At 36.6% G+C, this 17,549-nt stretch overlaps 2 protein-coding genes across 2 annotated transcripts; both read right to left on the bottom strand.

Annotated features, from left to right (window-relative positions):
* Window positions 1–1,277: 1,277 nt before the first annotated feature.
* On the bottom strand, window positions 1,278–4,777 carry plvapb (plasmalemma vesicle associated protein b). The gene is made up of 5 exons (XM_046856761.1): window positions 4,286–4,777; window positions 4,093–4,165; window positions 3,359–4,005; window positions 2,988–3,101; window positions 1,278–1,898 (listed from the first exon to the last, which is right to left on the bottom strand). The coding sequence occupies exons 1-5, from the start codon at window positions 4,670–4,672 to the stop codon at window positions 1,890–1,892; spliced, it is 1,230 nt and encodes a 409-aa protein (XP_046712717.1). The 5' UTR covers window positions 4,673–4,777; the 3' UTR covers window positions 1,278–1,889.
* A 4,796-nt stretch (window positions 4,778–9,573) lies between these two features.
* Window positions 9,574–17,032, bottom strand: babam1 (BRISC and BRCA1 A complex member 1). Its single transcript, XM_046858492.1, has 9 exons — window positions 16,944–17,032; window positions 14,984–15,411; window positions 14,833–14,891; window positions 14,631–14,751; window positions 14,202–14,280; window positions 14,079–14,103; window positions 11,262–11,391; window positions 11,070–11,156; window positions 9,574–10,417 (listed from the first exon to the last, which is right to left on the bottom strand). The coding sequence occupies exons 2-9, from the start codon at window positions 15,389–15,391 to the stop codon at window positions 10,217–10,219; spliced, it is 1,110 nt and encodes a 369-aa protein (XP_046714448.1). The 5' UTR covers window positions 15,392–15,411; window positions 16,944–17,032; the 3' UTR covers window positions 9,574–10,216.
* Window positions 17,033–17,549: the final 517 nt, after the last annotated feature.

Below are 17,549 nucleotides of genomic sequence, written 5' to 3'. Positions count from 1 at the left end.
TTTTACTTTTTTAATCTGTTAATCATCCTGAACTATTTGTTTTAAAATGATTAACTGCTATATTATGCATAATTTTATACAAAATGTCATGACACGGTGCCGAGAAAATATTCACCCCCCGTCTTATTAATCTTTTGAGGTTTTGCAACAGCTAATTTAAATACATTAGAATCTGATTTCTCATGTAAAAAGTTTTAGTTTGTCATTTATCTTTGGATTTTACATTGTAAACACAACTAAAATTACAACTAAAAATCTCAGAGGCACCTGTGGGACAACTTGGGATGAATACTTATCAGTTAAATGATGTTTAGATTATAAAAAATAATAATAAAAAGGCATTCAAATCATTTATTTCATCCAACTGCTGTAGAGTCACTTCAAGAGAGGTTGGGGGAAAAAATCATATTATATCCTTCAGTTTAATCATAGCAAAAGAAGTAATCACTGGAAAGTGAATACTATTTGTTTCCACATATAACTGCTGTTTTGAATTCTGGACTTGCCTGCATTTCCTCTTTGCTTACTTTAAACCTTCACTTGAGTACAAAAGTATCCAAAGTACTATAATTTATTACAACTATAATGTTCCTATTAATATTTTTGTCACAAGACTCTTTGCTTAGTCAACTTAATTTATATGAAAAGACTCTAATGTTACTCTTAGCACACCAATCTATTAATAGAATGATATTAATGAGTAAAAGATTAATTAATAGCTATTACAATTATAATGATAACATAATCTGCTTAACTTCTTAAAAAAATAAAAAAAGAAGAAAGAAATTTAGGTAGGAGTTTCTTTCATCATTTATTACTATCAAAAAACTGCTTGCTGTTGAACTGACGCTGGACTGTATGTTCGTGTTAAGTAGATTCAACCAAGCAGCCATCAAAACCCATCAAAGCGTGCTCTACCCTGATTGGTGGTTGGATTGTAATCTTGCACATTTAGTTACGTTGACTGATTTCACTAAATGTAATAAGTAAAAAGTACGATATTTGACTTTGAAATGTAGTGAAGTTAAAGTCTTTCCAGATGTAAATACTTCAGTAAATACAGCAAAAAAGCTACTTAAGAATAGTAATGAATTACATTTAGTTTGTAACTGTCCACCATTGCAACCACATAGCATGATTCCTGGACGTAAAATTTACTTTTCAGTCGAATAAAAAGTACAATATGAATAAGCTGTGTATGTTCATCAAGTAATAACAAGAACAAAATCAATTATTTAAAAAATATTTATGTAGATGCAAGTCATTGAGAAATCAAAATTATTTTATGATTTAATAAAATAAGTGTGATATGCATTAAATGATTAGAAAATGCAAATTTAAATATTACAAAAATGTTAATATAAAAAAAAGAAATGTACAGTACACCTTGTTCAGATTGCTTTTACCCCAGCCTTTGCAAGAGGATATGTAAGGCTAAATGGTAATCTTGCATTGTTAACAACAGTCATTTTTGATTTACAAAAAATAAATTGCTATTCATTTAACATTCTTAGTGTTTAACATTCTCTAAGTTCACAGTGAAGATAATTTCAGTCGGTTTAAAAAATGAATGTAGTCATGGCTATGTTCACACTTCCCTGAGATATTTTATACATTGTATATATAATATTATTGATCATTTTACACAAAAAAATCATGTTTTGATGTACAAACTACTAAGAACTGGTAATACAATCATGTACAATGGAATAGGTACAGCTGATTAATACTGTCACAGTATTATAAATGCCTACCCATCAAATACTTTTACAATTCACCTTAAACTCATGAAAGTTAGAGCCTTGAAATTACACATTTTGAGGCGTTTTTCTGAGACGTGACTGAAGATGACATATACTGTCTGTCACTTGCATCTCATTCCTCACTGCTCACCTGACCTGTACCAAGAAATATAAATGTATTATTAACAGTTTAGAACAAATAACACATGCATTTTCAATATTCCATTCATTTCTGTAAAAGAATTCTGTCCTAAATCTAAGAAAAAAAAAAAAACAGTGAACTGCCAAACTATTATGTTATATATGCTATTTTATACTATATACACTTTATTTGGAAGACCTATCATCCAATCATTATAGAGATAATGGAGAGTAAAAAGCTTTAGTTGATGTTCACATCAAATATCTGGATGTGGTAATAGTTTGATCTCTGTTTGTGCCAGACTGGTTTTATGCATTTTAGAAATGACTAATTTGAGAAAAATGAGGAATATAGTAACTCAAATAATCACTCTTTACAATCATAGTGAGCAGGAAAGCATCTCAGAATGCACAATGCTTTGAATGCGTCAAAGCTTTCCAGGTTCCAATCCTCTCAGCCCAGATCAAGATTCACAGACTATAATAGACAGACTCACCAATACTGGATCAGTTAAGACTGAAAATAAAAGCTTTTATTTCTAATTACTTCCTGGTCTTAGCTTCATAACCTTAGACTCTTGTTCTTGGCTGACAGGAGTAAAATCTGATGTGGTGTTCAGCTGGTGAAGCTCTTTCACCACAAGGTTTTTGATACCTTTCAGCTCAGGGTGTAGAGTGATTGAGTTACAGCAGCCTAGGCCTTGTAAATTAAATACATTTGGCAATTTTGTTTCTCTGATATCTCTTACTACATTGCACTTCTACCCACAGAACCACACACCATTCTGTGTGTGAAAATCCTAACTGAATTCAAAAACAGTCAAACCAGATCATCTGGCACCAACAGCTATTCTACAAGTAAATTCACAGCTATCAGAATTTTGTTTTCTTTTTATTCTGATGTTTGATATGCACTTTACATGAAACTCTTGACCTGTATCTGAATGAATTTCTGTTATTCAACAACAACAACAAAAATGAATCACTATAGATTCAGAAGAGTCAGAACTTTGAGAAGGTTTCAAATTTTTGTGCCATGTGTGAGTCTTTAAGATAAAGGAAGCAATTTAGTTATGCATAAAAAAAAAACCTGTAGTCAAGTACCTTTGGTGGTTGACTGTTGCTTGGTTTGCTTTGGAATCCAGTGTTCGTTCCAGCGAAATTCGGTCTCTGCTGTGCAAAAGGCCATTCGTTTCCACTTGGTTTTGGCACAGGGGGCTGTGAAACAAGTAAGGATAATCTGCTAAGCTTTCGAAGAACACATGGCGAGATTACTTCAGAAAAAGGAAACATGGCTTAAAACACTTCTGTATTCTGGCTTATTTAAAAAGTTTAATAAAGTTGTAATCAGTGGACCTGTGGTGCTGTACTGGACATATTACTTTGTGTTTAATGTCTACTGCAGCTAAATAACTAAACTGATACTTGCTGAATGATACTGTTGCATCTATTTTTCAGTGCTTAAGGTTTCTTACTTTTGGTAGACATGTAGCTTGAAGCATCTGCTTTTCCTGGAGCAGTTCTTTATAATCTTTCAGCAATTGCTCCACCTTGGTGTCATGTGTTTGCTGTTGCTCCTGAAGAGTCTTTGTGCACTGCTCGGCTACCTGAGTGTGTTCCTTGTCACACTTCTCACCATTAGATTTTAGCCGTGTGTTTTCAACTTCCAGCCGGCTGCTCTCAGCCTGGAGGGTTGAGACTTTTTCGCCAACCATGTTCAGGTAGTTCTGGAACTTGTCTTCTACTTGCCGGGAAAGGTTTGTGCAGTTTGCATGGATATTCCGCATTTGTTCTTGTTGATTTGCACAAGTAAGGTGGAAGGTAAAGCTGTTGGGGAAGAGGCTGTCAATCTTAGTGAGGAAGGCGGTCGTGACAACCTGTATGCCCTGAAGTAACGTGACAAAGTCCTCCTTACACTTTTTTTTGTAAAGTTTGAGCTCAGAAGACAGGTCCTCCGACTCTTTTTTTAGTGTTATCATGGCCATCTCGTGCATATTTTTATCTTTTATCACATTGTTTAAGTTAAACTTGAGGTTTTGCACCGTTTGGCTGAAATTGGCCTGGACAATTGCATACAGAGACTTCTGTTGTTCCAAGAGAGTCTGTAAGTATCTTGTTTGTTCTGAAATGTGAAAGGTACAATTTCAGGTACAGTGCTGATTTAAATTTAGCCCAGTATATTTTTTTATGCAAAAATGATCAAACTTACCACTTGAAGCACCGCTTTGTGGACATGGGGATATACTCCGAAGCAGAGGCGTCTTATTTGAATTGCAAATAGCCTTTAAAGAACACACAAAAAGAAGACCATACAATATTACTCAAATTCTATCTTTTATGTTCCTGCAGTACGAATAAAACATTCCCAAAATGCACATAATTTGAAAACAATGAAGACTTACTAGTGCTTGCAAATGTTTTGTGTTATTTCCTTTGGCAGCATCCAAGTCTGCTGTGAGTTTTGTCACTTTTTTATAAGCTGCATCCTTCTCATCTATTTTGATCTTAAGCGTGGCATTGAGGTTGACGTTGTCCTTCCTCAGATTGGTGTTGTCCATTGAGAGCTTGTTAAAAATCTGCTCCAGCTCCGCCACCCTTTTCTCATCAGCGCTCTTTTCCGGCTGTCCATACACTAAGAAGAGCACTAGACTCACGATGATCAGAGACTGTATCAGGGAAGAGAAGAAGAAGATGATGCGCAGATAATACCCGCAGCCTTTTCCCTTCGACCTGCGTATGTCCTGGGCCTTCATCGCCACTTTGGGCCGAGTGTAACTGCTGTTGTACATCTCTGCCAAAAAAAACTTTGTCAGACAAGTAGAATTGCTAAAGTTAAAGTCTTGAAGCCTTCTAATTACATATGTGCCATGTACACACAACTACTAGGTTTTGCATCACTGCTGTGCTTATATATGCTGGCGTCCACATCCTGCAGGGCAGCTCTTTCCTGACCCTCCTCCAAATAGTTATCTGTACTTCACACTGTGCTAATGTGTGGTTGGAGATATACAGAACAGCCAATCATAAATCATAGTAACAGCTCATGACTGTTAATGTTGACGTTAACACTGTAATCATATCACCCAGAAATTAGCAATTTGGGGCCTTTCTGGATTAAAAATATATTTATATATACATTGATTTAATATGTTTTATATCACATTGCTACTACATTCTCAAATCTGATTGGCAGGAAATTCTTTTTTGATTCCTTTTCCCTAACAACATGACTGGTACAGAAGTTTTTCTTTACTTAATTGCTTTTATTGCTAACGATATTATTGTACCATAGTAACAGCTAACACAAGATACGCCATAGTGGATACTCAAAATAAACCAATTTATTGTTTATATGATGGAATGAGGATTCACATTATAGGAAGGCGTCTCCAATGATTTTTGCTATGCGATTTCCACAAATAAAAAGACAGACCAGTGAGGAAATGGACTGTTTATAGCTGTTCTAATTTAAGTGATAACAGGAACTAGCATGTTTTGTAGGCTTCTCTCTCCATTCAACATAACTCTAACTGGGAAAGATCTTTGACATGTCGCTCTTTACTTAATAAAGAATGTAGTCCTTGGGAAATCGCTGCAGTACAAGAAAAATTAGCATTTTATATTAACATTATTAGAAAATTTCTGCTTTATGTAATTATCCTGTTGATTATGTTCTGATAACAGCACCAGATTGAGTTTTATTCCTTATAAAAAAAAGTCTGTTGCAAAGATGATATCCCCTTGTTGTAATATAGTTAAAAAAATTACTCTTTCTATGAAGAATTTCCACTTTTTCCTTTAATGACCAGGATGATAAAAGCAGACAATGAAAATGTAGTGAAGTGTTGAATAGTTTCATTACTTCTGGCAGTGGTGGGCTGTCACTAGGGCAATCAGATTTCAGCCTCTATGTGCTGCCATGTCAATCTAATCTGCCCAGGGCCTTCACAATCAGTAGTGCTGGCCGATGTACCTTTGACTATATTATCAATGGCTCTGATTCTTTAACCAATCAGATTTCAAATTCGCCTCACAGGGCCAGCTAGCTGGCCAAGAATAGCATCAGCATTTTTCCCTACTCAGATTGGTTAGTCAGTGCGAAACTGTTACAGCCAAGTTCGACTAGCAAAACTTGTTTGTAGCGATCTGCACACATTAATACATCAGAGTTAGACTTTTTTTAGTCTAACTCTGAGTTTTTTTTCTGACTGAGGAAGAGAAATTGATTTGGTCTCAGACATATGTAAAAATCAATTTAGAAGAAAAGCTAGACATCTTGAGGAGAGGTCGGCCAACCCCGAAGCTAGCTAGCTTGTCTCAGCCCGGGAAAGGGTTTGTTCACCACTTCCAGATCAGTAAATACAAGCTGTACTACTGGTTTACAGCCTCTGAGAAGCGGTGCAAATTATGAGTTTGCATCTCTGGTGAGTAGGTTGTATTTTATTTAAATATAAATGTTTCTTTCATGTTATTCGACAAAAACTGACTGCTCCATATGATGTAGGTGGCACAGACATGATAGTGGTGGTATGAAGAGGTGGATTATGTCGGTAAGTCCCCACTGAAGGCCCAGGTACCAAATGCATTGCCCGCCACTGACTTTTGGTGTTATATCACCATAATTGCATACCAACAAAACAGTGTTGGCGCCAGAGAATGCAGAATGATTGTGCCTGATGTTTAACTTCGGGGGGCCTATCTCGTTTACATACTAGATACATACTATTATAATAATTATTATACTTTAATAAACATAAAATATTTAACATGTCACTGACTGTAAACAATAATTTATCATAACTCTAAAGTGCAAGACTCATGAAAACACACGCAAATTAACCACCAGCATATAACCAAATGTAGCTACTAAAGCAAAAGGGCATCTTACCTTTAGAAGCACTGCAGACGACGAGAGGAGGAGGAATTACATTTTTGAAGAACAAGTCAAACCATTTTCTTATATCCATTGTTAAAGATTTTTTAAATAAAACATTATAACGATTTCACTGACCATTTATAGCCTACTGATTTAGTGGCAGCATGTATGTAATTGGCTGACTATGTTAGCACTGAATTATATATAATATTATAAAAAATATATAATATATAATATTTTTCTGTTTATTCATTGCTCAGATTGAGTTAGATCTTCTCCATCATCTTCATCATGCCAAATGCCTCTTCAAACATTATCTTGATGATTCATTGTTTTATAAATAGTATGTTGATATAAAGCTTTAATACAAACTGTTTATCTTGTAAAAAAAAATAACCATGTATTCCACCACCACGTGCTATTTTTCAGCACACGAGTGCATGTGTACACTGTGTTTACTTATTTTTCTAATTTATTTCCATGCTCCCGACCCTTTCCTCTCGAAGAGTAAACTTTGACCAGTTGAGGCACAGGAAAAGCAACTCATGAGTAAATGACAATATCCAAACCTCCCTCTATCTCTTCCTTGATCAAAAAAAGCCACACATAAACATGGGGGTTCAAAATAAGCCATCGAAACCTCAGCATCCTGTGCTACTGCTGTAAGCATCGCTGGGACAAGAAGGACAACAATAGTGACCTGTCAGCTTTTTTTTTTTTTTTTTTTTGATGGAACAAATAACAAATATTCCCAGGCCGGGTAATTCTTGTTTGCACCGATGACGTTCAGAGCCCTGCTCAGTGCCCCATCTCCTGTCCGGGACGGGTGTGAAAAGGGAAAATAACGAAAGCCAGGGGTTTTCCTGCAGCCTATTGTCTTCACTCTGATGTGTCCTCAGAGGAAAGCATAATTTATGAGGATGCTTTTTAAAAAGGGCAGAAAGTAATATAACAGATAACAGATCGATTTTAAGAAGCAAAAAGACCTATGCAATATTTAATATGTTGTTCATTTGTGGTATGTTATTTTTCCCTTAAAAGCCTATGGAAAATCTGTAGTAATTCTTTTTGCCTTACTGGACTTTTTTTATATAGTTAAATACTCAATTGTGTAAAATCAGTGGTAATATTAATGCAACTAAAGGTATAATCTTGTGTTTTTGAAAGATGAAAGATAAAATTGGCATTAACACTGATATTGCGACAACAAGGTACATTGATAGGACCAACAGCTGGCTTAAATAGCTTTGTTGACTTGTTGACATTGTTTCAGTGTTACAATCCAAACACACCATTGTGTACCATGAGTCAGTGGGGAGAGGTCACGTTAGATTGCACACAATCACATAAGGGCAAACGGGCAGGCCCCTTTTCTGAGAATGTATGCAAAAGCTGGGAATTGAATTTGGGCTGGCGTGCCTGGTTTCTGAGAAATAAGGAGGTTACAGGTTACTAATTATTGGCTTGAAGAAAAGGAAATTATAAGCGAGATTAACGCAACCATTAAAACTCTTCCGACAATTATTTGGTAAATGGTGCAAGTCAGGTTTCAAATGGCAGGAAACGACATCAAAGTTTCATAAAGTAACCTTCAAAAAATTTTTAAGCGATTTGCACAGAACAAATGCAGCAAACAACAACATGAGAAAGAAACAAACTCTTCTTCCTTTCGGCTTCTTCCATTAGGGGTCGCTACAGCAGATCCTCCATCTCTGAACTGTTAGGTAGAACACACCAAAACAAAAAGACATGATCAGATACTTTCTTTAAACTAAACCTGTGCTGATGATGAAGGGCCTTGCTCAAGGGCCACGCAGTGGCACTCTTCCCAGTTAGCAAAATGCACTTGTTCCAGTTAGATTCATATCTCCTGCAGACATTTCCCTCAGCCTGCTTTCATTTGTGTTTCGTTAGCTAACGATGACAAACCATGTTGATCTTGAAATGACCACTTCCCTAACATATAAATTATGTCATGGTTGTTGATGACAGGCTGGTTTGTGTAATTTATTAATGTATGATCTCCTGAGAAGTTAATAGAGTGGTACATTTTGTAAGAGTGGTCAATTCGGCAAACTGAAACACTTTGTTAAAAAATCAGAAGACCAGATTGGTTTAAGCTGACAGGATGGATACAGCGACTCAAATAACTACCCTGTACAACTGGGGTGAACATTAAAGTATCTCAGCATGCGCAAGACATCAACTTTGAAGTGGATGAGCTTCAAAAGCAGAAGACCACATCAGGTTCCGCTCCTGTCAGCCAAGAACAGAAATCTGTTACTACAGTGTTCACAGGTTCATCAAAATTAGACAACTGAAGACTGGGAAAAATTTTTCCTATTCTGCACTATACTGTCATTTTTGTGTCATACTGGGCCAGGTGCATTTAATCTTATAGTTTAACAATAACTCTAAATTTATGTGGTATGTGCCAACTGAACTTATACAGGACAGTGATTACAGCATGTAATAAAGAAAAGTCCCTGTAATGTTGCTAATGACTGGGAGGCTGTAGTTAGGATTTGGACACCGTGTATTTTTTTTGCACACACACACACACACACACACACACACACACACACACACACACACACACACACACACACACAACATTGCTGTAGTTTGCCTGGTGCCTCACTTAAGCATTTCATTGTACAAACTGTAACTGACATCTGTACATGTGAAAAACAAGCTTGAATATACAGGAGATTAATGTCTAGTGAATATGAAAAAAAAATCTGACTTAAAGTTATGTGTCAGTGATGTATTGCAGATTTACATTCAACAAACTCATTTCACTGCACAGTGCTCTTTATCGTTTCATTATTCATCATTTATTCAACCGCATCCTTACTCGCCAGAATGGCACTCCAGAACGTTACATGTTCTAGTGATCACACATTTCAGTATACTTTCAACCGTGGCATTTAAAAAAAAAAAGAGAAGGATTTACACATTCACCAATCTAGACACAAGGGTTTTTGATTTATGCCAAAAAGAAAAAGAACAACGATTTAAAAAAAAATATTTTTGGTGGCTACATTAACTTAATGAACGATTAAAATATAAAAGACAAAAGGCATACATTTAAAAAGCAGACAGAAAAATCCTGCATGGAAGCAGTGAAAAAAAAGGCAATCCCTCCCCCCTTGAACGTCTCAATGCTAAAGAAAATCCACAGCAGTCCACATATAAAGACAACTAGATTTCTTGTTTTTTTTCCTTAGCATTGAACGTGTCCATCGTTAGGAATCTCAGTGTAAGATGCTTCGTCAACTAGTCCTTCATTAATTAATCCTGTTCCTGGACTATCTGTTGCACCATCTTACAGAATTCAAGACGATTCCAACACAGTTCTAGCGCATCAGCAACACTGATTGTCCAGATAAAAGTGTTATATCAGTATTGGAGCTCTACAGTGCTATTTCCAGGAGCAGGGTTAATGAGCGCTGCTCTACACCGTGGCCTCGATCTCTGGTGGCTCGTCGCCCTCTAGCAGGCTGTAGGAGGCATGGCTTTGAAAGGGTCTCTGCAGCGGGTGACACAGCAGCTTAGCCATGCAGTTATGCAGCTCGATAGCTGGGCCACATAGAGACACTTCGAAACGGTAGCACATCCCCTTCGAGTCCAACTTCGAGAAGGATTCGTACGTGTCCTGCGGGGGAGGAGAGGTGGTCAGAAATCGTAATGGAAGCTACTCTTACAGGATGTTAAAGAGTAAACATGCAAAACGAGACATATCCAAGTTTCATTTCTATAGTATTGTCCCTTGAAAAGATATAATAAAATTATTGCTGAAATGTGAGGGGTGTACTCACTTTTGTGAGATACTGTATATATAATGAGACTCATATCATTCCAAAGAAAATCCCCCAATTAAATACCAATCAACAAAATCACCAATTAAACAATTTCTATCCATTTATCAGTAGGCTTTTAATATTTTTATTATGTGAAATGTCTGATATATAAGTCCCTATATAAGAAACATTTACTGCATAGTGAATTGGGAATTTACTGTGTTATAAATCTTCTACTATTATTTGGGTCCCCTAAGAAAACGTGTCATGACAGAAATATTTTTAGTTTTACCCCCTGTTAATTTTGCCTGGAATTTGGATTTGTTAGAAAATGATTAATACGAAACATGACAAGCGTCTCCTGCGTCAAGACCTCACGGCTTCTAGGTTTGTATAGTAAAATTGTAAAAATATAAAGGAATAAATGAATGAATGAATGAATAAATAAATGAGTAAATATTAAAAAACGAAGCCTGCATGACAGAGAGACTGTGAAAATCAAATGACCTTCCAGCTGTTGTCATCCATTTGCTCATCGGCGCCATTATGAAGGTAAATGACATCAAAGAAGAAGTATGGAGAGCGTAGCATTTTCTGTAACACAACAACGCAAGACTTAATCAGAAAAGCATATTAATTAAGAAAATTTTAAAATAAAAAGACTGGCATGGCATGACTGGGAATGATGTGTTTACTTACACTGACAGCATCAGACGGGTTAAACTGCAGCTGGCCTACGTGCCGACTGTAGATGAGGAGAGTACGGACCACAAAGGGTGGTGGGATCGTCTGGACGTTGTCCATCTGTGGAAGCTCGATTTTCTGGAGACTGTAATAATAAAGTGAAGGTTTAACTGCATGTAATTAGAGTGTAACTATTACCGTAATGTTCATAGAATTTCCCAGTCCCAGGAATAAATGGATGCAAATTTATTTATTAGTTAATGTTCTAAAAGCTTACTCTTTTTACTCACAAGGCTCTGAGAGGCTCTGATATATATATATATATATATATATATATATATATATATATATATATATATATATATATATATATATATATATATATACAGTGCCTCCACAATTATTGGCACCCTGTTTAAGATGTGGTCGTGGACTTCTAAAAATTCTCCTTTTTTAAAACAACATAGAACCCAAATGCAAAAAGAGAAAATCCAACCTTTCATTTAAGTACATAACTTTGGTGGTAAAAAATCATACATTTAGAAAAAAAAAACTTGAAATCATGTGTCCCACAATTATTGGCACCCCTAACAATTCCTCTGAAAATTTTTTTTTTTTTTTATATATTTTCTGTAGTTGCTAAGGTTGGTCAGGGTATCTAGGGACTTTTAATTAGTAATTCATGATTTCCTGTTTCCTGGGGTATAAATATGACGTGACACAGAGGCCTAATTCTCTTACCCATTTGTCAACATGGCAAAGACAAGAGAACACACCATTCAAGTAAGGCAGATGTGTGTCGACCTTCATAAGTCAGGCAATGGCTACAAGAAAATAGCCACTCGCCTTAACTTGCCGGTATCTACAGTCAGAGGAATCATTAAGAAGTTTAAAACAACTGGAACAGTGACAAACAAGGCTGGAAGAGGTCCCAAGTTTATCTTGCCACAACGCACAGTGAGGAGGATGGTAAGAGAAGTAAAAAAATTTCCCAAGCTCACCGTCACAGAATTGCATCAAAGAGTGGCATCTTGGGGTCACAGAGTCTCCAAAACAACCATCAGACGCTCTCTACATGCCAACAAGCTGTTTGGGAGGCATGCAAGGAAAAAGCCTTTTCTCACTAACACTCACAAACGAAACGCCTGGAGTTTGCTAAGCGGTACTGGGACTTCAACTGGGATCGTGTGCTTTGGTCAGATGAGACTAAGATTGAGCTTTTTGGCAACAAACACTCTAAGTGGGTCTGGCGTAAAACAAAAGATGAGTATGCCGAAAAGCACCTCATGCCCACCGTGAAGTATGGTGGAGGATCTGTGATGCTGTGGGCCTGTTTCTCTTCCAAAGGCCCTGGGAACCTTGTTAGGGTGCATGGCATTATGAACGCTTTGAAGTACCAGGATATTTTAAATAAAAACCTGATGGCCTCTGCCAGAAAGCTGAAGATGGGTCGTCATTGGGTCTTTCAGCAGGATAATGATCCAAAACATGTGGCAAAATCTACACAAAAGTGGTTCAGCAGTCACAAACTCAAGGTCCTCCCATGGCCATCTCAGTCCCCAGACCTCAACCCAATCGAAAACCTGTGGGGCGAGCTAAAGAGAAGAGTGCATAAGAGAGGACCCAGGACACTGGATGATCTAGAAAGATTGTGCAAAGAAGAATGGTCAAAATCCTCTCTCTGTGTTCTCCAATCTTGTGAAATGTTATAGGAGGAGATTAAGTGCTGTCTTGTTGGCAAAAGGAGGTTGTACAAAGTATTAACATCAGGGGTGCCAATAATTGTGGCACACATGATTTCAAGTTTTTTTTTTTTTTTTCTAAATGTGTGATTTTTTTAAACCACCAAAGTAATGTACTTAAATAAAAGGTTGGATTTTTCTCTTTTTTTGCATTTGGGTTCTATGTTGTTTTAAAAAAGGAGAATTTTTGAAGTCCACGACCACATCTTAAATAGGGGTGCCAATAATTGTGGAGGGCACTGTATATATATATATATATATATATATATATATATATATATATATATATATATATATATATATATATATATATATTGCATACACCTAATCATTTATTTACCAAACCATACATTTCCTGTTATGTCAAATCCTTTTACTTATTTCTCTTAAAGCTATTCTCCTATAAGTCTGGAGATATGTTGATGATCACTGTCCTACTGTAAGACCCAGTTGCAAACCAAGTTCTAACATTTCTGGCTAATGTCTTGAGGTTGTTCTTTAGTATTTATAAACATCTTCCTCACACGGCCATTCAGTCCCTTTTCCAGCAAAACTCCCTCACAACACGATGCCGCCACCTCCATGCTTCATAGTCAGGTTAATGTTCTTTGAATTCAAGTCTTCACCCTTTTTCCACCATTATAGTCAAATTTTTATTTGATCTGACCTGAGAAGAACCCCCAGCAAAAGCTGGTTACTGGTTTTTAATTCCAGTTTCGTTAGCCTTTTAGCCGATGGTTGATATACGACTCTCTTAATACTCTGGTCGATGAATCATCCAATTCCTTTACAGTTCTTTTTTTTTTTGCAGTCTTGGGGTTCAGTTGAACCTTTTGAACCAAAGTTTGTTCATCATCAGGGGTTTTATTTACCCCCATCACCTAGACTGTGTAAGGGGATAGCCAACTCTGTACTCTGACCTTGTAAAAACTGTAATAAATGTCTATAATTGATTATTTCAAAATGTACTTCTGATTTAAACAAAATAGGTGCGCTGATCAACTTACAAATAAATGCAGTGTAACATGTAATGCGTTCGGTTGTAGAAAACTGAAAAGAAACATCTTCAGTGTGTAAAAAAGACACTTACATTACGTTGAGCAGATCCTCCAGGTCTAATTCAACAGGTTAAGAAATGCTATTTGTTTTTGTTGTAGTAATCATGTAATATGGCATTTGATCCATTAATTAATTATGAACATGAAAAGAATACTGAACGATTCGCAAACATTTGTTTCAAGATCGTACAAACAGCTGCACAGCTCCCGTGGGTCGGAGGTGAAGCCTGATAACTGGGTAGAAGAGAGAGAGGACGAGAGCCTGATTAGGATTTACAGTAACAACAGCTTTGGAAGTGGACGAACACAAACTTATAAATAACACAGTAATCAGACATTCTAATATGCCAGCTTGTGCAGTTATACCACAGCACTGATGATTGGCTTGAAGGGGGTCAGTTTTTTAACAGAATGCCTCATAGTTACAGAAAATACTGCTGTGGTATAAGATGCAAAAGAATGATGTCATTGATAGTTATTAAAAATTTTGCACAAGGTAAACTAGATTTAGGGATCTGAAGCTATTGGCTGGCTGATGATTGTGTTTTATTAAGGTTAGTATCCGTTGCTTCTTTTCTACTCACCCACAAGGCATCATCATTGACCACCACCAAGGCGAACTCGTGCCTCTTGTCAATTTTGTGCTTTGTTCTCACAAACATTTCGATCATCTTCTGGGAGATATTCAGGGCGTTCGTCTTTGATCTAAAGATGAGAACTCATATAAACCATTGATTTCTTCAAGTAAAAAATGGGTTGATTTTAAAGCTCAGTGAATATTTTTACCCATTGAAGGACTCGAGCTTCTGCAGGGACATCTCTTCTGACAAATCCAAACAGATGATCTATTTTTGGAAACATAATCCACACAATCAAATCAATGACTCAACAATTAACTGGAATTAAGGTACCTGTTTAAATACATTCCAAGACTCACCACTTTTTCAGGACAGTTGACTCTTGGTGCTCGAAGCTGGAGTTCTGAAGCTGGAGGAATCTGCGAGGCCAGTGAGGGCTGACTTGGTTTGGGCCTTTCTTTGGCCGCAGCCATTGAAGAAGGTACTGAATTGGACAAGCTGCTAACTGAGGTAGTGGCTGCAGCAGTGATGGGGGCAGAAATAGTCGTTGTGATGGTGGATGTGGAACTTGGAGGACTGTCAGTGCTGGCTGCTTCTCCTTCACCCTCCACTCGACTTCCCACAGTAGGTTGTGAGGGTGGAGGACTGTTCAGCCCACCGTTACTGCTCCGTCTGTCCTCCGCTCCCTCCGGATTGGAGCGTGTCCTCGGGCGTAGCTCTACCATTCGCTCCTCTCCATCTGCTGGCCCTGGATCTGCGCTTTCCATCACGCCTGATAATTTTAAATCTGTTGCAAAAAATTTTAACAATCATTTTTGCTGCGTTTAGTCTCTGATAAATCTACTGGTATATCTTTTTTTACTGCCACTGCCAATAAGAAGTTCACACAGTTGGTGATAATAATAGACCCTCCGATACTCTTATATATACGGTCTTATATATAAAGTCCATGTTTCTGTCAGTCTCAGACCTGTGAATTGGTAGCACATGAAGTCATGTGATCTACAGTGGACAGGATGACATTTTCAGAAAATCCTAATTAAAGAAAGCACTGATTATAGTGGTTTGGACCCACCCTGGTTTTTACAACGGATCTTTATAATATTAAACAAATTAAAAAAAATTATGTCTGAAGAGAAGCTGCGTTATTTGTGGTGTCTCTGCATACAGGATCCGATGAGATGTTTTACCACTTGCATGTGATAATATCTGGTTGCTGCTCATACCAAAAGCAGGTTTCTGAAAGATTTTCCATGTTAAAAGTGCAGTGTGGTCGTCTCTTTTACACTGTCTGTGCTCTCTGGGTGTAAAGGATGTTATACGCTTTCTAGGCTACCATTAGATTATTTAAGCTCATGTATGTGGAAGAGGGCAGATAGCTTTTTTTCCTAAACCCTGTTACACTGCCATGTGACACAGTCCGAGCTGCAGTATGAACAAATGGTCGCCTTGAATTTCTCTGAAAAAACGTGTTGTTTAATGTCAGATGATAACGGAGGCTGGGTATGAACCAAAATTAAACCAGGGAGAAAAACCAGAAGTGAAGCAAACAGTGCAACTGTGTCTGACCACTGGCTGGTTACATGTAAAGTAAATCGATCACCACATTATAGACTACAAGAAGGGGTGTGTGTGTGTGTGTGTGTGTGAGTCCTCTAATAAAATGTCGCAACTGTCACTTTAACTATTACAGAAAATACACATTTTGTCAGGAACCCTTTTTACCTAGACTCACTGAACATAAGATTATGAACATTTGTTATACATTGTGCAATTTATCCTGATGCCTTTTTTAAAATAAGCTATAAACCAATTTACAAACCAAATACACACTGTTATGTCTGATATTTATAATATAATTTTCTTTTTTTATTTTACACTCTCTCATTAAACATGTCTAATGCACTACTTTAAAACATATTTTGTCTATATTTTAAAGTTTATTCTCTCACTAAAGTTACAAAGCTTTACACCATATAGCTGAAATACAATACGACCCCAATCCAAAAACACCTATCAAACCTTCCATACACAAAAGCACCGATTGCGGATGCACCCCAAATCCATCGCTCTCCCTCTGTACGCTCACTGTTTAAGGTCAGACACGAGATCGCTACTGCGTCACATGTAGTGCACTGCGTTTACAATTTATCGCCGTTTGACATACAGCCTTTTTCTATTAGATTGCCATGTAGCATTCGGGTGTCAAGCTTTGTCAAGCTTTTCTCACAACAGTGTGAGAAAATTGCACGTATACAATAGGAACAGTTTACTCAGAAAAACAAACTGAATCTGAAAGAAATAATGTATATACTTTACCAAAATCTGTCAAAAGGTTGCAGCAAGTGGGTGAGAAAAATATCTTCACCACTTCCTCATGCGGCTCTACTTCGCTGACAGAGTCAGAGTTGGAGAGAAGAGCGTTAAGAGAGACACTGCCACCTAGTGGTCAAACTCTCACTTTACATCAAATTAATTTTTTTTTCTTTGCTTTGCTTTTCTTTTCTTTTCTCTTTTTAATTGAGCTAACAATAAAAGTAAGCAAGAACAGCACTTGCAAAATGCTAATTTCCTTTCATCATGTAAAATATACCTTATATATATATATATATATATATATATATATATATATATACATATATATATATATATATATATATATATATATATATATATATATATATATATATATATATATATATATATATATATATATATATATATGTATGTATATATACTATATATAGTATAAGCTAAGAAAGATACTCCTGCAAAATGTACCAACATTAACTATTTCCCATGTGTCCTTGGTTGAATCTTAAATAACCTTCAGATTACAGAAGGCAGTGCACAAAATAATATTGCATAATTTCTAGAAGATTTAGGGATATCATACTGAACCAACTGTTACTTATGTTAATTAAT

This window comes from Silurus meridionalis, chromosome 9 (assembly GCF_014805685.1).
Source record: "Silurus meridionalis isolate SWU-2019-XX chromosome 9, ASM1480568v1, whole genome shotgun sequence".
NCBI classification, from domain to species: Eukaryota; Metazoa; Chordata; class Actinopteri; order Siluriformes; family Siluridae; genus Silurus; species Silurus meridionalis.
The sequence above is the reverse complement of the archived record's forward strand: the minus strand, read 5'-3'. Positions and strand labels throughout refer to the sequence as shown.